Source organism: Myxine glutinosa, chromosome 2, assembly GCF_964187855.1.
Source record: "Myxine glutinosa chromosome 2, kmMyxGlut1.1, whole genome shotgun sequence".
NCBI lineage: Eukaryota > Metazoa > Chordata > Myxini > Myxiniformes > Myxinidae > Myxine > Myxine glutinosa.
This window is the reverse complement of record NC_136262.1, coordinates 270,950,679-270,971,587: the sequence shown is the minus strand read 5'-3', so window position 1 is coordinate 270,971,587 and position 20,909 is coordinate 270,950,679. Positions and strand designations below refer to the sequence as shown.

At 46.4% G+C, this 20,909-nt stretch overlaps 1 protein-coding gene across 2 annotated transcripts in view; it reads right to left on the bottom strand.

Moving 5' to 3' along the window:
* The window catches only part of LOC137420545 (dedicator of cytokinesis protein 1), a gene marked incomplete in the record, with an annotated part of 615,378 nt that extends 595,254 nt beyond the window's left edge, over positions 1 to 20,124 (bottom strand). For both annotated transcript variants that reach the window (XM_078772553.1, XM_078772554.1), the window contains 1 exon segment: positions 20,003 to 20,124. In XM_078772553.1, the coding sequence (XP_078628679.1) occupies positions 20,003 to 20,045 (43 nt within the window).
* Between the last annotated feature and the right edge of the window lie 785 nt (positions 20,125 to 20,909).

The following is a 20,909-nucleotide window of genomic DNA, read 5'->3' as shown; positions in this document are numbered from 1 at the left end:
GACCCTGACTGAGCATGCAATTTTCCCACATATATCAATTTAATTATTTAATCCTGTTCATTAATCTAATTGCTTCACTTCGCCCCCAGTGGTGTTTATACAGACTTGGCATTTAATATGGAAATTTTTTTTTTTCTTGACGGGTTTACTTTCTGAACTCAGTATATCAATCTGGTGAGTTTATTTTACCCTCCGGTGATGTCTTTGTTGAAAGAACCATGTCACTGATTGTCTTTCGCAGCAAGAAGACAATAACAGGATTATATCACAGGTGGCGTGACAAAATGTAAGGACAGGTACATTTGACGATTGGCTTCACAATCGGGTATATAAGGGTTGTTGCGTTCTGTATTAGTGGAAAACAACTGCTGCACGTCTACAAAAGTTATTGCCGCTTCCTCTGGAGATGGTCCGTCAACTTAACAATGCTGTTTGTCATGGAGTGGTGGCTTTACGAAATTCTGGCATGAAACAGCGTGCTATTGCTCAGCAGTATGGCATCACTCAAGGTCAGGTGTCAAAGATCCTGAAAAGAAATGCTCAAGGGGTGTCCCTACTCCAATACCGAGGCCAGGACGTCCACGCAGAACCACAATGAGAGATGATCGCCAGCTGCACTGGTTAGTCTGCAATGGCCGTACCAAGTCAGCTAATCGGCTTAGGGCTGAGTGGCAGCAACTGACAAATGTGCCTGTATCCAGAAGGCTAGTCGACCAATGACTGGTTCAAGCAGGCTATCGTGCCAGGTGTCCCCTGAGAAAGCCACGCCTGACCAGACAACACAGCCAGCGCCAATTGCAGTGGGCCAGAGAGCACCGTCAATGGCAGCTAGGACACTGGAATCACGTGACCTTCAGTGACGAGTCTAGATTTCTGGTCTATCGTCAAGATGGCCGCGTCCTAGTGCGCAGACAAGTGCATGAAGCCCACAACGAAGATTGTATAGTGCCAAGAGTCCAAGCTGGAGGTGGTGGGGTGACAGTTTGGGCTGCTTTTCATGCAGGGGGCAAAACTGACCTGGTTGTTCTGAATGGAAACCTGAACCAGTTCAAGTACAGGGTCATTCTGGAAGAAACATTGCTTCCATTTGCTCGTGCAGCCTTTCAAGGAAACTTTGTCTTCCAAGATGACAATGCACCGCCTCATCGTGCTCGCATGATCCAACACTTTCTTGCTGACCGTGGTGTAGAGCATATGGAGTGGCCTGCCATGTCCCCGGATATGAATCCGATGGAGAACGTGTGGGCAGAATGAACTGAACACGTCAAATTGACAACTTGGACCAGCAGCCTACCTCTGTGCGTGAATTGCAGCAGGCTATTGTCACTGCATGGCAAGCGATTCCTGTCCAAACCTTGGCAAATCTCGTGAACAGCATGCCCCGACATGTACGTGCTCTCCTGAATGCTCGTGGGGGTTACACGAAGTACTGAACTGTAATTTTATTGTCCGTAATCCCAGTCATAAATTAGCTTTTGTTTTTGTTGAAAAAAAAATTTGGCTAATGTGCAAAATAAAGAGATACGTCTGGAAAACGTACAGATGTTTAACACAGTACTGTTCGTGAATTGAGTTCGATATCAGTTTACATCACTTTCAAGGATCAATTTATTTGCTTCGAAATGTCAAATGTGATTTTTGTTTCTTTTAAAGGTCACATTAACAAAATCTAGAATAATTTCAACATAATTCCAATGAACTTTTGGTTCTAAGTCGTCTTGAAAAGTAAGTTCACCCCCACAAAAAAATTATTCCATATTAAATGTCAAGTCTGTAATAGAGAACATGGATTTGTCCCCCCGATAGGAGGAAGACCCTTTTGCATTGGAGCTTTTCCCATCACCCCCACCTCCAAATCTTCAATTCTGTTTATTCATGATGATGTCATTGATACTCAGATCTTCATTTTTCAGTGCTTCAGAGAAGTGGTTGAAAAATTCATCCCGTCGTCTATGATCGTTTTCATGAAGCGCTGAAGCAGCTTCAATATTTGGCTATGTCCGTCTGTCCGTCTGTCAAAAATAAAGAGAAAGAACATTTCCAATCCACTGTGTTTAATTCGAATTCCCGGTGTGTACCCTGGTTTGGAATAGGTACACCATATCCCTGCGTGTCGTAAGAGGCGACTAAGAGGGTTGGCATCAGGAAGGGCATCCGGCCATAAAAACATTGCCTCAAAAAGAGAACCATGACAATTACAACTACATATGGGCAGGGTACAGCCCGAAGTGGAGATCGGTTTCTGAGGTTTGGGACATGGAATGTAGGGACAATGACCTGGACAATGACATGGACAAATGACAATGATCAGGAGAAGTGGTGGAAGTATTGATCAGAAGAAGAGTGGACATATGTTGTGTGCAAGAGACGAGATGGAAGGGAAGTGGTGTGAGAATGGTGAAGGGTAGGCAAGGACAGAAATACAAGTTTGTGTGGCAAGGATGCCCGGAGGGCGTGAATGGTGTTGGTGTCCTGTTTTCTGAGGAGTTTGTAGACAGTGTGGTGAGTGTGACTAGAGTGAGTGATAGGTTGATGATGGTGAAAATGATGATTGGAAAGCTCTTGATGAACGTCATCTCGGGATATGCTCCGCAGGTTGGTCGGAGCGATGAAGAGAAGGACAAGTTCTGGTGTGCGATAGAGAAGCTGATGGAAAACGTGAAAGATGAGGAAGTTGTTGTGGTAGGAGGAGACCTAAATGGACATGTGGGAAGGAGTATGGACGGTTTTGAGGGAGTTCATGGGGGTTACGGATATGGTGTGAGAAATGGAGACGGTGAAAGGCTTTTTGGAGTTTGCTGATGGAGCTGATTTGTTGATTTGTAATACTCAGTTCCAGAAAGAGGATAATAAGCTTGTTACATACACGTCCGGTGGGTCGACGACAACCGTTGACTACCTGATGGTGCGTAGGCGAGATAGGGGGCACCTCCGGGACACAAAGGTGATCCCGGGGGAGGAGGTTGTTTCACAGCACCACTTGGTTGTCTGTGACATAAGGGTGAAAGGTGCGAGGAGAGCTCGGCGGATGAAGTACCAACAGAGAATGAAGGTGTGGAGGTTGAAAGAGGTGACAGTAAGGGAGGCATTCGAAGAGAGGCTGAGTAGGGTAGAGGATGATGTGGTTGAGCTTGAAAGTGGTTGGATGTCAATGAAAGATAGTCTGTTGGGAGCCGATGATGAGGTATGTGGATGGACAAAAGGACCACCGAGGCACTCGGAAACATGGTGGTGGGATGATGAAGTTGGAAAGAGGATTGACGAGAAGAGGAAGAAATTCAAGGAGTGGCAGAAGGCGAAGGGTACGGGAGCAGAAAAAGCAGAGCATGAAAGTTATAAGGCAGCCAAGTAGGCTGCAAAGAAAGAGGTAGCAAAGGCGCAGGAGGCATGTAGGAAAATGTTCGGAGAACACTTGGATTCGGAAGAGGGTCAGAGAGCGGTATTCAGGATTGCAAAGCAGATAGCGAAAGAGAGGTGTGATGTGATGGGGGTGAGTTGCTTGAAGGATGAAGTGGGACAAATCGTTGTGGACCCAGATGGAATTAAAGGAAGATGGAAAAGATATATGGAAATGCTGTTGAATACAGAGAATGAATGGGATGGCAACATGGAGAGTAACCCAGTTTTAGGACCGGCAGAGAAGATAACTGAGAAGGAAGTTGAGGAAGCGATAAAAGGAATACAACAACACAACAACAACATGCATTTTAAGGCCATTTTCCCTGCGAGAGCGGGGGTTAGCCTTGCGGTCCCCATGACAATCTTCTCCATTTTGCCCTATTTTCTGCATCTCTCCTTGTTAACCCCCTTGCCCGCATTTCTTCTTCCACCATCTTTAGCCAAGTCTTTCTCGGTCTTCCCCGTCCTCTACTTCCTTCTGCATTCATTTCCATCACTATTTTCAACCAGTCACTTTCATCCTTCCTCAACACATGACCAAACCATCTCAACCTGTCCTCTTCATAGCATCAATCGCAGGCTCTATTCCCATCATCTTTCGCAATTCATCATTTGTCTTCCTCTCTCTCAACGATACTCCGCACATCCACCGAACCATTCGCATTTCCACCCTTTCCAGCCTTCGTTGCTGCTCTACATTCATGACCCATGTCTCGCTCCCATAAATCATAACACTTCTCACACATGCAGCATACACCTTTCCCTTCAGCTTCAACAACACTCCCCTCCTCATCAGCACGCCCCTCAGTTCCCGAAACTTCTTCCATGCACATCTCACTCTAGCAACTGTTGCCGTGTCTGATCCAAGCGATAAAAGGAATGAAGAGTAGAAAAGCGGGAGGGCCGACGGGAGTTGTGGGAGATATGTTGAAGGCAGCAGGAAGTTGGGGTGTGAAGAGAATGACAGAGATATGCAATCTGGTGGTGAAAGAAGGCCGCATTCCAGTGGATTGGGAACTGAGTACCCTCGTCCCTCTATACAAGGGGAAAGGTGACCCTCTGGAGTGTGACTCGTACCGAGCGATAAAGTTATTGGAGCATGGAATGAAGGTATTGGAAAGGGTGTTGGAGAGGAGGATAAGGAAGAAGGTGAAGATCGACGAAATGCAGTTTGGATTTGTGCCAGGAAGAGGTACGACAGACACACTCTTTATTGTGAGGCAGTTGCAGGAGAAGTACATGGAGAAGAGGAAGAAGTTGTTTCTTGGGTTTGTTGATCTGAAGAAAACATTCGATAGGGTTCCACGTGAAGTATTGACATGGGCATTGAGGAAGTTAGGAGTGGAGGAATGGTTGATCAGAATAGTGATGGCAATGTACAAAAGAGCGCGCACAGCTGTAAGGACGAAGGACGGGAACAGTGGTGAGTTTGAGGTGAAGGTGGGAGTGCATCAGGAGTCGGTACAAAGTCCACTACTATTTGTAGCTGTGATGGAGGTGCTGGCTCAGAACGTAAAGGAGGGTTTACCGTGGGAGTTGTTGTATGCAGATGATCTGGTGTTGATTGCGGAAAGTATGGATGGACTGAAGGAAAAGATGAACAAGTGGAAGGAATGTATGGAGACAAAAGGTCTGAAGGTGAATATCGGAAAGACGAAGGTGATGGCAAGTGGTAAAGCATGTGGTGACGTGGAAAGAACTGGGAAGTGGCCATGTGCTGTGTGCAGGAAGGGTGTCGGAGTGAACTCCATTCAATGTACAATGTGCGCTGAGTGGGTTCATCAAAAATGTAGTGGTCTGAGAGGGTCATTAACCAGTGTGGCAGCTACATTCAAATGTAAGGTGTGCACAGGGGGAGCTGCAGATGGAGGAAATGTTGAGTTGGATCTTGGAGACGGCGTGAAGCTGGAAGGTGTGAAAACATTTTGCTACCTCGGAGACATGCTGAATGGAGAAGGTGGATCAGACTCGGCAAAGGTTGCTAGAGTGAGATGTGCATGGAAGAAGTTTCGGGAACTGAGTGGCGTGCTGATGAGGAGGGGAGTGTCGTTGAAGCTGAAGGGAAAGGTGTATGCTGCATGTGTGAGAAGTGTTATGATTTATGGGAGCGAGACATGGGTCATGAATGTAGAGCAGCAACAAAGGTTGGAAAGGGTGGAAATGCGAATGGTTCAATGGATGTGTGGAGTATCGTTGAGAGAGAGGAAGACAAATGATGAATTGCGAAAGATGATGGGAATAGAGCCTGTGATTGATGCTGTGAAGAGGAACAGGTTGAGATGGTTTGGTCATGTGTTGAGGAAGGATGAAAGTGACTGGTTGACAAGAGTGATGGAAATGAATGTAGAAGGAAGTCGAGGACGGGGAAGACCGAGAAAAGACTTGGCTAAAGATGGTGGAAGAAGAAATGCGGGCAAGGGGGTTTTTTTTTTTTTTTTTTTTTTGTATACAAGATCGAGGCTCGTGAAAGAGCGAAAATTAATCACACAGAAAGACAAACAGACACATAAAACAAATAACATCGGGAGCGGTAGACAAGATGGGGAGAGAGGGGGAAGGACACAAACACAACATTTGAGAGCAGGGACCGAGAGACATGGAGACATCGAGAGATCTGTGGGAGGGAGAGGGCTTTGGGGGGGAGGCATGTGAAGGGGGGAGGCATGTGAAGGGGGGGAGGCATGTGAAGGGGGGGGGGGGGTGGGAGAGGTATAAACATATGGACACTGCCAGGATTTCCAGGAAATAAGTTGGAATTTCAAACAAGGTGGATCTGGGGTGAATTAGTGGGGGTAGAAAAGATCAAGGTTATGGATGGGGGAAGATAAGAGATGGTGGTGAACAGCTGTTTTAAAGACCTGGAGGGAGGAGAGGGATTGAAGGGAGTGTGGGAGTTTGTTCCACAGGCGGGAGAAAAGAGGAATGAAAGAGTGAAGGTGAGCAGAGAGCCGAGATTTCGGCAGTTTAACCATCAGAGGGTTGCTGGCAGATCTTGTGCGACCTGTAGGAATATTTGGGGGACAGAGCACGGAGAGAGCTGGGGGAGCAAGGCCGGAGAGGAGTCGGTAGAAGACAGGAAGACCACCTACCTGCCTGCGGTGAGTGAGTGAAAGGCCCTCAGAGATAGCTTCATCGCGGGAGATTCCAATGATTTTGAAAGCTTTGGATTCAACAGCGTGAAGCCGAGCCCCAGCCCATAGGGGAGAACAGTATTCCATTGAGCTGCGGAAGAAAGCCTTGTATGTGGTGAGGAGCTCAGGTGTGCCGAGGAAGGACTTCGCACGACGGAGGATGCCCAGTCGGCGACTGGCTTTGGAGGCCAGCTTGGAAATGTGGTTTTCCCAAGAAAGATCATGGCAGATAGTGAGACCCAAAAGCTTGAGTGACAGAACTTCTTGGAGAGGATTGTTGAGAAAGTAGATGGGAGGGTTGTCCAGTCGATCTTTTCGGAGAGACATAGTAAGAGAGTGAGATTTGGCAGGATTGAAAGACATGTTCCACTTGTTTGACCAGTCTGTGATTTTGTCCAGGTCTTCAGAGAGTGAGGAGGCTGCAAACTGCCTATCTGAGGGAAGAGGAATGGAGCCGCAGAGAGTGGAGTCATCAGCAAAGAGATAGAGAGGATTTTCCAGAGAGTCACAGAGATCATTGATAAAGACCAGAAAAAGCACAGGGCCCAGCACACTTCCTTGGGGAACTCCAGCCTGAACAGGAAGGGGAGATGAGAGAAATCCATTCAGGGCCACACGTTGACTACGACCAGAGAGGAAGTCCGCAAGCCATGCATGGAGATTTCCATGGATACCATAGGAGGAGAGTTTGGTGAGCAGAGCTGGGTGCCAGACCGTATCAAAGGCCCTTGATATGTCAAGGGAGACAGCTCTGATTTCCTGTTTGGCATTCAGGACCTCCATCCATTGTTGAGACAGCAGAAGCAGCATGTCCAGAGTAGAGTGACCTGGTCTGAAACCAAATTGATGATCAGAGATCAAGCCATTGGAGAAGAGGAAAGATTTCATATCCGAAGCAATGATGGATTCCATGACTTTGCTGATAATTGGGAGCAGGCTGATTGGTCTGTAGTTGCAAGGATCTGTTTTTGCACCTTTTTTGTGTAAAGCGGTAATGTTAGCTGATTTCCAGGATGCTGGCAGATGACCTTGAGCAAAAGATAGGGTGAAAAGAACAGAGAGAGGGTGAGATAGAGCGGCAGAGCAGGATTTTAGGACCCGTGGGCTGATGCCGTCTGGTCCAGTTGCAGAATCAGAGTCGAGGTTTGACAAAAACTCCTCCACCTTGTCAGGAGAGAAGGACACAGAGTCCAGGAGCATTTGGGTTCGACTGGGAAAGGTGGGAACAGAGAGAGATGGGTTTGGGACTAAGGATTTCGAGGCGAACACAGAGTTGAGGCATTCGGCTTTGTCACGTGCGATGTCAACTGTGTGGCCATTTGAGGTAAGGGAGGGGATGGAGGGGGAACAAACACCAGAAACGGATTTGACCAGACGCCACCAGGATTTGGAGGAAGGAGACAGGTTTGAGAGTTCATTCTTGAGTGAGGAGAGATAGTGCTTCCTGGCACTCCTGAGGGTAGACACACACTTGTTCCGAGCTTGGTGGAAGGAACTGAGATTTCCTTCAGTTGGATTAGCCTTCCAAGAGGCAAAGGCAAGTTGTTTCAGGGCAACTGCCTCACCACAAGATTCAGTGTACCATGGACGGGAGGAAGGGTAAGACAATTGAAGGCGAGATGGGATAAATCTGTGCATGAGAGAGATCAGTTTGCTTTGGAAGAATTCCCAGGAAGAATTGATGTCAGAGGCAGTGGAGATGAGAGACCAATCCAGACGTTAATCCAATCCAGAAGGGGGTTAACAAGGAGAAATGCAGAAAATAGGGCAAAATGGAGAAGATTGTCATAGGGACCGCAAGGCTAACCCCCGCTCTTGTCGGGAAAATGGCCTTAAAATGCATGTTGTTGTTGTTGTTGTTGTTGTTGTGTTTAATTTGAATGGGTAATTATAAAGTGTAAATCTAAAGGGTAAATCTAAAGGGTAATTCATTCTTAAGGTTATTTCCAAAGGGTAATTATAAAGTGTGATTCTAAAGGGTTATTCTAAAGGGTTATTCTAAAGGGTTATTCTCAAGGGTTATTCTCAAGGGTTATTCTCAAGGGTTATTCTCAAGGGTTATTCTCAAGGGTTATTCTCAAGGGTTATTCTCAAGGGTTATTCTCAAGGGTTATTCTCAAGGGTTATTCTCAAGGGTTATTCTCAAGGGTTATTCTCAAGGGTTATTCTCAAGGGTTATTCTCAAGGGTTATTCTCAAGGGTTATTCTCAAGGGTTATTCTCAAGGGTTATTCTCAAGGGTTATTCTCAAGGATTATTCTCAAGGGTTATTCTCAAGGGTTATTCTCAAGGGTTATTCTCAAGGGTTATTCTCAAGGGTTATTCTAAAGGGTTATTCTAAAGGGTTATTCTGAAGGGTTATTCTAAAGGGTTATTCCAAAGGGTTATTCCAAAGGGTAATTCGAAAGGGTTATTCTAAAGGGTTATTCTAAAGGGTTATTCGAAAGGGTTATTCGAAAGGGTTATTCTAAAGGGTTATTCTAAAGGGTTATTCTAAACGGTTATTCTAAAGGGTTATTCTAAAGGGTTATTCTAAAGGTTTAATCCAAAGGGTAATTATAAAGTGTGATTCTAAAGGGTCATTCTAAAGGGTAATTCTAAAGGGTAATTCTAAAGGGTAATTCCAAAGGGTAATTTAAAAGGGTAATTCTAAAGGGTAATTCTAAAGGGTAATTCTAAAGGGTAATTCTAAAGGGTAATTCTAAAGGGTAAATCGAAAGGGTAATTAATTCTAAAGGGTAATTAATTCTAAAGGGTAATTATTTCTAAAGGGTAATGAATTCTAAAGGGTAATTAATTCTAAAGGGTAATTAATTCTAAAGGGTAATTAATTCTAAAGGATAATTCATTCTAAAGGGTAATTAATTCTAAAGTGCAATTCTAAAGGGTAATTCTAAAGGGTGATTGTAAAGGGTAATTCTAAAGGGTAATTCTAAAGGGTAATTCTAAAGGGTAATTGTAAAGGGTAATTGTAAAGGGTAATTGTAAAGGGTAATTCTAAAGAGTAATTCTAAAGGGTAATTGTAAAGGGTAATTCTAAAGGGTAATTGTAAAGGGTGATTCTAAAGGGTAATTCTAAAGGGTAAATGGAAAGGGTAATTGTAAAGGGTAATTGTAAAGGGTAATTGTAAAGAGTAAATGTAAAGTGTGATTCTAAAGGGTGATTCTGAAGGGTAATTCTAAAGGGTAAATCAAAAGGGTAATTCTAAAGGGTAATTCTAAAGGGTAATTCTAAAGGTTAATTCTAAAGGGTAAATCGAAAGGGTAATTCTAAAGGGTAATTAATTCTAAAGGATAATTAATTCTAAAGCGTAATTCCAAAGGGTAATTCTGAAGGGTAGTTAATTCTAAAGGGTGATTCTAAAGGGTAATTGTAAAGTGTGATTCGAAAGGTTTATTCTAAAGTGTGTGTATGACTCCATCTACATCTCGCTGTCTGATAATATGGACCAACTTCTATCTACTCATCCCAACTCTCTCTTCCTCATATGTGGTGATTTCAATTGTCACCATGCCAGTTGGCTGGGTGTGGGTACCTCTCTCACCAGCCATGGCACCTCAGCAAAGGACTTCTGTGACTCACTGGGACTGACACAATCTGTCAATTTCCCGACCCAGATCTCAGGCAACGGAGCATCTTCTCTTCTAGACTTGGTTATGACTAACTTCCCTGCAAATGCTGCTGCTCTTCTTCTGCTCCAATCGGCTCATCTGATCATGTTCTTGTTAAAGTGGACATCTCTCTGACCATTCTCAGAGAGCCTCCTCAGCGCCGACGAGTCTGGCATTTCACTCAGGCCAACTGGCACGGTCTTCAAGCAGCCATCAATCATCTGGACTGGTCTCCCATCTCTACCGCCTCTGAAATCAACTCATCCTGGGAATTCTTCCAAAGTAAATTGCTCTCTCTCTCTCTCATGCACAGATTTATCACATTTTCCCTTCAGTTGTCATACCCTTCCTCTCATCCATGGTACACGGAATCTTGTGGTGAGGCAGTTGCCCAGAAACAACTTGCCTTTCGTCTCCTGGAAAGCAAATCCAACGGAAGGAAATCTCATTTCCTTTCAGAGAGCCAGAAACAAGTGCGTGTCCACCCTCAGGAGAGCCAGGAAACAATATCTCTCCACTCTCAATACCGACAAAAAGGGTTGGCGTCAGGAAGGGCATCCGGCCATAAAACATTGCTTCAAAAAGGGGACCAAAAAAACAACAACAACCATGGTTCCCGAAAAAGGCCAACCCCTGCTTTGCGGGGAAAAATGGCCTCTAAAGGTGGTTTTTTCTCAAGACCGAACTCTCAAACCTGTCTCCCTCTTCCAAATCCTGGTGGCGTCTGGTCAAATCCGTTTCTGGTGTTTGTTCCCCCTCCATCCCCTCACTTACCTCAAACAACGACACAGCTGACCCCGCACGTGAAAAAGCCGAATGCCTCAACTCTGTGTTTGCCTCAAAATCTTGTGTCCCAAACCCATCTCTCTCTGTTCCCACCTTACCCAGTCAAACCCAGCTGCTCCTGGACTCTGTGTCCTTCTCTCCTGACAAGGTAGAGAAGTTTTTGTCAAACCTCGACTCTGATTCTGCAACTGGACCAGACGGCATCAGCCAACGGGTCTTAAAATCCTGCTCTGCCGCTCCCTCTCTCTGATGTTATCACCCTCTCTTTTGCTCAAGGTCATCTGCCAGCATCCTGGAAATCAGCAAATATTACCGCTTTCCACAAAAAAGGTGCAAAAACAGATCCTTGCAACTACAGACCAATCAGCCTGCTCCCAATTATCAGCAAAGTCAAGGAATCCATCATTGCTTCGGATATCAAATCCTTCCTCTTCTCCAATGGCTTGATCTCCGATCATCAATTTGGATTCAGATCAGACCAGGTCATTCTACTCTGGACATGCTGCTTCTGCTGTCTCAACGATGGATGGAGGTCCTCAATGCCAAACAGGAAATCAGAACTGTCTCCATTGACATATCACGTGCCTTCGATATGGTCTGACACCCCGCTCTGCTCACCAAACTCTCGTCCTACGGTATCCATGGAAATCTCCACGCATGGCTTGCAGACTTCCTCTCTGATCGTAGTCAACGTGTGGCCCTGAATGGATTTCTCTCATCTCCCCTTCCTGTTCAGGCTGAGTTCCCCAAGGCAGTGTTCTGGGCCCTGTGCTTTTTCTGGTCTTCATCAATGATCTCCCCGTCTCTCTGGAAAATCCTCTCTATCTCTTTGCTGATAACTCCACTCTCTGCCGCTCCATTCCTCATCCCTCAGATTGGCAGTCTGCACCCTCCTCACTCTCTGCAGACCTGGACAAAATCACAGACTGGTCAAACAAGTGGAACATGTCTTTCAATCCTGACAAATCTCACACTCTTACTATGTCTCTCCGAAAAGACTGACTGGATAACCCTCCCATCCACTTTCTGAATAATCTCTCTCCAAGAGGTTCTGTCACTCAAGCTTTTGGGTCTCACTATCTGCCATGATCTTTCCTGGGAAAACCACATTTCCAAGCTAGGCTCCAAAGCCAGTCGCCAACTGGGCATCCTCCGTCGTGCGAAGACCTTCCTTGGCACACCTGAGCTCCTCCTCACCACATACAAGGCTTTCATCCGCAGGTCAATGGAATACTGTTCCCCCCTCTGGGCCGGTGCTCCTGCCTCACACCTGGCTCGGCTTCGCGCTGTTGAAATCAGAGCTTTCGGATACATTGGAATCTCCCACGATGAAGCCAATTCCGAGGGCCTTTCACTCACTCACCACAGGCAGGTTGATGGTCTTTCTGTCTTCTACTGACTCTTCTCCGGCCTTGCTCCCCCAGCTCTCTCTGCGCTCTGTCCTCCAAATATTCCTACAGGCCACACAAGATCTGCCAGCAACCCTCTTATGGTTAAACTGCCAAAATCTAGGCTCTCTGCTCAACTTCACTCTTTCATTCCCCTTTTCTCCCACCTCTGGAACAAACTCCCCCACTCCCTTCAATGCCACTCCTCCCTCCAGGTCTTTAAAACAGCTGTTCACCACCATCTCTTATCTTCCCCCATCCAAACCCTTGATCTTTTCTACCCCCGCTAATTCACCCAAGATCCACTTTTTTGAAATTCCAACTTCTTTCCTGGAAGTCCTTGCAGTATCCATATGTTTTATACCTCTCCCACCTCCCCCCAAGCCCTCTCCTTCCCACAGTTCTCTTGATGTCCCTGCTCTCAAATGTTGTGTTTGTGTCCTTCCCCCTCTCTCCCCATCTTGTCTACCGCTCCCCTTATTATATGTTTTCTGTGTCGGTTTGAATTTTTGTGTGATTAATATTAGCTCTTTCACGAGCCTCGATCTTGTATCCACAAAAATAAAATAAAATAAAAAAATTCTAAAGGGTAATTCAAAAGGGTTATAAAGGGTAATGAATTCTAAAGGGTAATTCTCAAGGGTAATTCTCAAGGGTAATTCTAAAGGGTTATAAAGGGTTATAAAGGGTATTTAATTCTCAAAGGTAATTCTAAAGGGTTATAAAGGGTTATAAAGGGTATTTAATTCTCAAGGGTATTTCTAAAGGGTTATAAAGGGTAATTAATTCTAAAGGGTGATTCGAAAGGGTAATTCTAAAGGGGTCTAAAAAGTAATTATAAGGATAATTCTAAAAGGTTTTAAAGGGTAATTCTAAAGGGATCTAAAATGTAATTCAATCAGTTTCTAAAGGGGCATTGTAATAGGTTCTCGAGGGAAATTCTCAAGGGTTTCATTCGTTTCTTGGCTTTGCCAATTTTATAATTTTTAATTTGCGAATTTTTTTTTTGCCTTTTATATGGCCCACAATTGAATACCAGTTTGCTGGGATGAATGATCCCGGTGTGTACCCCGATTTAGAATAGGTACACCGTATCCCTGCACATCGTAAATGCGACTAAGGGTCGGCGTCAGGAAGGGCATCCGGCCATAAAAACATTGCCTCAAACAGGGAACCATAATTGGCATGGGGCCCGCAAGGCTAACCCCCGCTCTAGTGGGGGAAAATGTCCTTAAAACGATCATTCATTCATTATTCATATGGCCACAATGTATTGTGCTGGACAGTGAATGCAACAAGGAAGGCAATAACTCCCCAAGAACTACACCCCCATCAAGAAATAAATAAAACACAAACACTTGTAAAAATACAAACAGAAAAACTTGTACAAATACAAACACAAATTATTGTACAAATACAAGCAGAAAGACTTGTACAAATACAAACACAAAGTCTTGTACAAATACAAGCAGAAAAAAAAGAAAGAAAAAAAAACACCTTTAGAGGCCATTTTTCCCCGCAAGCGGGGGTTGGCCTTTTTCGGGAACCGTGGTTGTTGTTGTTTTTCGGTCCCCTTTTTGAAGCAATGTTTTACGGCCGGATGCCCTTCCTGACGCCAACCCTTTTTGCCGCCTTTAACGACAAGCAGGGAATTACCAGTGAACTGGTACTCAATTAGCCGACCTCGGAAGGCATGACAGGCTGAGTCAACCCCCCTGGCGTTAATTCAGCGATCGACCGGGATTCGAACCCAGGATCCTAGGATCCTAAGCTGACACCCTAGCCGCTAGCCCAACACCAGGGTTAAGAAAGACTTGTACAAATACAAACACAATTATTGTACAAATACAAACACAAAGTCTTGTACAAATACAAACACAAAGTCTTGTACAAATACAAGCAGAAAGTCTTGTACAAATACAAACACAAAGTCTTGTACAAATACAAGCAGAAAGACTTGTACAAATACAAACACAAAGTCTTGTACAAATATAAGCAGAAAGACTTGTACAAATACAAACACAAAGTCTTGTACAAATACAAGCAGAAAGACTTGTACAAATACAAACACAAAGTCTTGTACAAATACAAGCACAAAGTCTTGTACAAATACAAACACAAAGTCTTGTACAAATACAAGCAGAAAGACTTGTACAAATACAAACACAAAGTCTTGTACAAATATAAGCAGAAAGACTTGTACAAATACAAACACAAAGTCTTGTACAAATACAAGCAGAAAGACTTGTACAAATACAAACACAAAGTCTTGTACAAATACAAGCAGAAAGACTTGTACAAATACAAACACAAAGTCTTGTACAAATACAAGCAGAAAGACTTGTACAAATACAAACACAAAGTCTTGTACAAATACAAACACAAAGTCTTGTACAAATACAAACACAAAGTCTTGTACAAATACAAGCAGAAAGTCTTGTACAAATACAAATACAAATTATTGTACAAATACAAACACAAAGTCTTGTACAAATACAAGCAGAAAGTCTTGTACAAATACAAACACAAAGTCTTATACAAACACAAAGTCTTGTACAAATACAAGCAGAAAGTCTTGTACAAATACAAATACAAATTATTGTACAAATACAAACACAAAGTCTTGTACAAATACAAGCAGAAAGTCTTGTACAAATACAAACACAAAGTCTTATACAAACACAAAGACTTGTACAAATACAAACACAAAGTCTTGTACAAATACAAGCAGAAAGACTTGTACAAATACAAACACAAAGTCTTGTACAAATACAAACACAAAGTCTTGTACAAATACAAGCAGAAAGACTTGTACAAATACAAACACAAAGTCTTGTACAAATACAAGCAGAAAGACTTGTACAAATACAAACACAAAGTCTTGTACAAATACAAACACAAAGTCTTGTACAAATACAAACACAAAGTCTTGTACAAATACAAGCAGAAAGACTTGTACAAATACAAACACAAAGTCTTGTACAAATACAAGCAGAAAGACTTGTACAAATACAAACACAAAGTCTTGTACAAATACAAGCACAAAGTCTTCTACAAATACAAACACAAAGTCTTGTACAAATACAAGCAGAAAGACTTGTACAAATACAAACACAAAGTCTTGTACAAATATAAGCAGAAAGACTTGTACAAATACAAACACAAAGTCTTGTACAAATACAAGCAGAAAGACTTGTACAAATACAAACACAAAGTCTTGTACAAATACAAGCAGAAAGACTTGTACAAATACAAACACAAAGTCTTGTACAAATACAAACACAAAGTCTTGTACAAATACAAACACAAAGTCTTGTACAAATACAAGCAGAAAGTCTTGTACAAATACAAATACAAATTATTGTACAAATACAAACACAAAGTCTTGTACAAATACAAGCAGAAAGTCTTGTACAAATACAAACACAAAGTCTTATACAAACACAAAGTCTTGTACAAATACAAGCAGAAAGTCTTGTACAAATACAAATACAAATTATTGTACAAATACAAACACAAAGTCTTGTACAAATACAAACACAAAGTCTTGTACAAATACAAACACAAAGTCTTGTACAAATACAAACACAAAGTCTTGTACAAATACAAACACAAAGTCTTGTACAAATACAAACACAAAGTCTTGTACAAATACAAGCAGAAAGTCTTGTACAAATACAAACACAAAGTCTTGTACAAATACAAGCAGAAAGTCTTGTACAAATACAAATACAAATTATTGTACAAATACAAACACAAAGTCTTGTACAAATACAAGCAGAAAGACTTGAACAAATACAAACACAAAGTCTTGTACTACATCGACGGAACATATTTCCAAACAAATGACAGATTTCGTGCAAAGCAATGTAGCTCAAGGTAACAAGTCTTTACACAGAAAAACAAACCTGTCCAACAAGATTTGGCATGGCTTTGTCTGCCCATCTGCCAGATTGGTTATTTAATAAAGCAAACACACACCTTTGGATCCACAGTGGAACTTTGATCAAAGCAACTTGAGGAACCCTACAACAGGTGCAAGAGTATCCAGGTGTATGACAAACTAAGATAAGGTTGATATTTACAAAAAAAACATGTAGTACAACCTGGCAGATTAAAATCGAGAAAAAGAAAACAGGGACCAAACAAGCACAATTAGTGCAGCGAGATACAGCGAGGAGCCAAACAACCAAAGGATCCATGCCGTACACGGCTCGCAACCATGCCACACAGATCCATGTCACGCGCACCTCGCACCACTCCACACGCACCTCACACCACTTCACACAGATCCATGTCACGCGCACCTCGCACCACTCCACACAGATCCATGTCACGCGCACGTCGCACCACTCCACACAGATCCATGTCACGCGCACCTCGCACCACTCCACACAGATCCATGTCACGCGCACCTCGCACCACTCCACACAGATCCATGTCACGCGCCCCTCGCACCACTCCACACAGATCCATGTCACGCGCACCTCACACCACTCCACACAGATCCATGTCACACGCACCTCACACCACTCCACACAGATCCATGTCACACGCACCTCGCACCACTCCACACAGATCCATGTCACGTTCCACGCGCACCTCGCACCACTCCACAAAGATCCATGTCACACGAACCTCACACCACTCCACACAGATCCATGTCACATGAACCTCGCACCACTCCACACAGATCCATGTCACGCGCACCTCGCACCACTCCACACAGATCCATGTCACGCACACCTCGCACCACTCCACACAGATCCATGTCACGCGCACCTCGCAGCACTCCACACAGATCCATGTCACGCACACCTCGTACCACTCCACACAGATCCATGTCACGCGCACCTCGCACCACTCCACACAGATCCATGTCACGCGCACCTCGCACCACTCCACACAGATCCATGTCACGCGCACGTCGCACCACTCCACACAGATCCATGTCACGCGCACCTCGCACCACTCCACACAGATCCATGTCACGCGCACCTCGCACCACTCCACACAGATCCATGTCACGCGCACGTCGCACCACTCCACACAGATCCATGTCACACGCACCTCGCACCACTCCACACAGATCCATGTCACGTGCACCTCGCACCACTGCGAAGTGGATCCACCCTATGAGCCACATGGACCAACTCCATAAACAGCTCGCACAGTGCTGCGTGGGTCGACACCAACCACAGTGTGCAAACCGCCACAAAGATCCAGCCAACCGCTGCCATCACCAACACGGACCCACACCAACCACAACTCCCACCGTACCACACAGATCCAGCCCCTGTAACTCGTGGTCTGCCACGCGAATCCATCCAACTGCAGTTAATGCCCCTTCACGTGAATCCACGCTAACTGCAGCTTGACCTCCATAACATGGGTCCATGTCCCCTCAGCTACCACATGCCACACAGATCAAGGACACCCTCTGCTCTAACCCTTCCATACGTGTCTGCATCCCCTGTAGACCGCACCCACTGTGCCGACACAGATTGGCATCCCCTCTGCTACACAACCACCGCCCGGACCCGCTTCCCCTCCGAAGCACACCTGCCACCCGGATCCGCCCTCCTCTCCAGAACAGACCCGCTGCCTGGACCCACGTCCCCTCTGGGGCACACCTGCCACCCGGAACCACCCTCCTCTCCATAACACACCCGCTGCACAGATCCAAGTCCCCTCCAGGGCACATCTGCTGCACAGACCCACTTCCCCCTGGGGCACATCTGCTGCACAGACCCAGGTCCCCTCTGGGGCACATCTGCTGCAGGACCCATGTCCCCTCAAAGGCACATCTGCTACACAAACCCACGTCCCCCCTGGGGAACATCTGCTGCACAAACCCACGTCCCCCCTGGGGAACATCTGCTACACTAACCCATGTCCCCCTTGGGGAACATCTGCTGCACCAACCCACGTCCCCCCTGGGGAACATCTGCTGCACAACCCACGTCCCCTCTGGGGCAGTGCTGCAGACCCACGTCCCCCCTGGGGAACATCTGCTGCACACACCCACGTCCCCTCCGAGGAACATCTGCTGCACAGACCCACGTCCCCCCTGGGGAACATCTGCTGCATGGTCCCAGGTCCCCTCTGGGGCACATCTGCTACACAACCCACGCCCCCCCCCCCCCCCCCCCCAGGGAACATCTGCTGCACAGACCCACTTCCCCCTGGGGCACATCTGCTGCAGGACCCATGTCCCCTCAAAGGCACATCTGCTACACCGACCCACGTCCCCCCTGGGGAACATCTGCTGCACAAACCCACGTCCCACCTGGGGAACATCTGCTACACAAACCCACGTCCCCCCTGGGGAACATCTGCTGCACAACCCACGTCCCCCCTGGGGAACATCTGCTGCACCCACCCACGTCCCCTCCGAGGAACATCTGCTGCACAAACCCACGCCCCCCCCCCCTGGGGAACATCTGCTGCACATACCCACACCCCCCCTGGGGAGCATCTGCTGTACAGACCCACGTCCCCCCTTGGGGAACATCTGCTGCACAGACCCACGTCCCCCGTGGGGAACATCTGCTGCACAGGCCCACGTCCCCCCTGGGGAAAATCTGCTGCACAAACCCACGCCCCCCCCCCTCCTGGGGAAAATCTGCTGCACAAACCGACGACCCCCCCCCCCCACAGATGAACATCTGCTGCACAGACCCACGCCCCCCCCTGGGGAAAATCTGCTGCACAAACCCACGCCCCCCCCTCCTGGGGAAAATCTGCTGCACAAACCCACGACCCCCCCCCACAGGGGAGCATCTGCTGCACAAACCCACGACCCCCCCCCCCCCCACAGGGGAGCATCCGCTGCACAACCGACGCCCCCCCCCCACAGGGGAGCATCCGCTGCACAACCGACGCCCCCCCCCGGGAACATCTGCTGCACAACTCATGCCGCCACCACCACCCCCACCCCCCCGGTAACATCTGCTGCACAACCCACGCCACCCCCCCCGGAAACATCTGCTGCACAAACCCACCCACCCACCCCTCCTGGGGAAAATCTGCTGCACAAACCCACGCCCCCCCCCCCTGGGGAACATCTGCTGCACAGACCCACGTCCCCCTTGGGGAACATCTGCTGCACAGACCCACGTCCCCCATGGGGAACATCTGCTGCACAGACCCACGCCCCCCCTGGGGAAAATCTGCTGCACAAACCCACGCCCCCCCCCTCCTGGGGAAAATCTGCTGCACAAACCCACGCCCCCCCAGCGGAGCATCTGCTGCACAGACCCACGCCCCCCCCTGGGGAACATCCGCTGCACAACCGACGCCCCTCCCCCGGTAACATCTGCTGCACAACCCACGCCGCCACCCACGCCCCCCCCCCCCAGGGGAACATCTGCTGCACAGACCCACGCCCCCCCTGGGGAACATCCGCTGCACTACCGACGCCCCCCCCGAAACATCTGCTGCACAACCCACGACCCCCCCCCCCGGAAACATCTGCTGCACATTCCACGTCCCCCTGGGGCACATCTGCTGCACGAGCCCACATCCCGCCCCAGGCAAACACACCTCACGGACCACATTCCCTCCAGGACACACCCGTTGCGGTTCAAACTGAAGGTCCTCAGGTCCACACCCAGCCCTTCAGACCCGACGATCTCCTTTCTCCAGTCTCAGTATGCCATTACAACCACCTCCCTTCTTTTCTTACCTACGCCCAGTGTATCTTTAGCTGTGGGACACCAACGATCCATTTCTGAAAGATGTTCACTTCAACGGCGGTGACATGACATGCCACAAACCATGTGATGTGACGGGCGCGGCTTCCGGTACAGGAAGGAAACAGTCGTGAAGTCGTGCTTCGAGACATTCTTTCCATGCTACCTCAAAATGTGTCCGTCTTAACACAATTAAGGATCTTTGTTTCCGACTGTTATGTCTTATTTTCACTTCAAACAACTTTGTTTTCCACAGACCACTGAGTAGGAGGAGGAGGAGCGCGGGAGGATTTACCACACGAGCTAAGACATATACCCCTCAAACATCTGTTATGGTGGTGAAAGTAATCATCTCCAAAATGCATTTGTTATTAAAGAACAGCTAGACACGTTACAAACATGTATGATGTATTGTATCTGCGATGACGTTACTGATTTAAGGGGTTCGCAAATTAGCATTTTGGGCCCATCATGGTGTGGGCGTGGGCCATATCCACACCCAATGCTTTTATTCGGTCACCTGGACTTTCGTCGTCCGGTGAGCTTATGCGATCAAGCAGTGAGTGAATAAGTGAGTGAATGAGTGAGTGAATGAGTGAGTTAGTCAATGAGTGAGTTAGTCAATGAGTCAATGAGTGAGTGAGAGAGTTAATTCGTAAATGAGTGAGTGAGTCAAAGTATGAGTAAGTGAATAAGTGAGTGAGTCAAAGAATGAGTAAGTGAATAAGTGAGTGAGTCAAATAATGAGTAAGTGAATAAGTGAGTGAGTCAAAGAATGAGTAAGTGAATAAGTGAGTGAGTCAAAGAATGAGTATGTGAATAAGTGAGTGAGTCAAAGAATGAGTAAGTGAATAAGTGAGTGAGTCAATGAATGAGTAAGTGAATAAGTGAGTGAGTCAA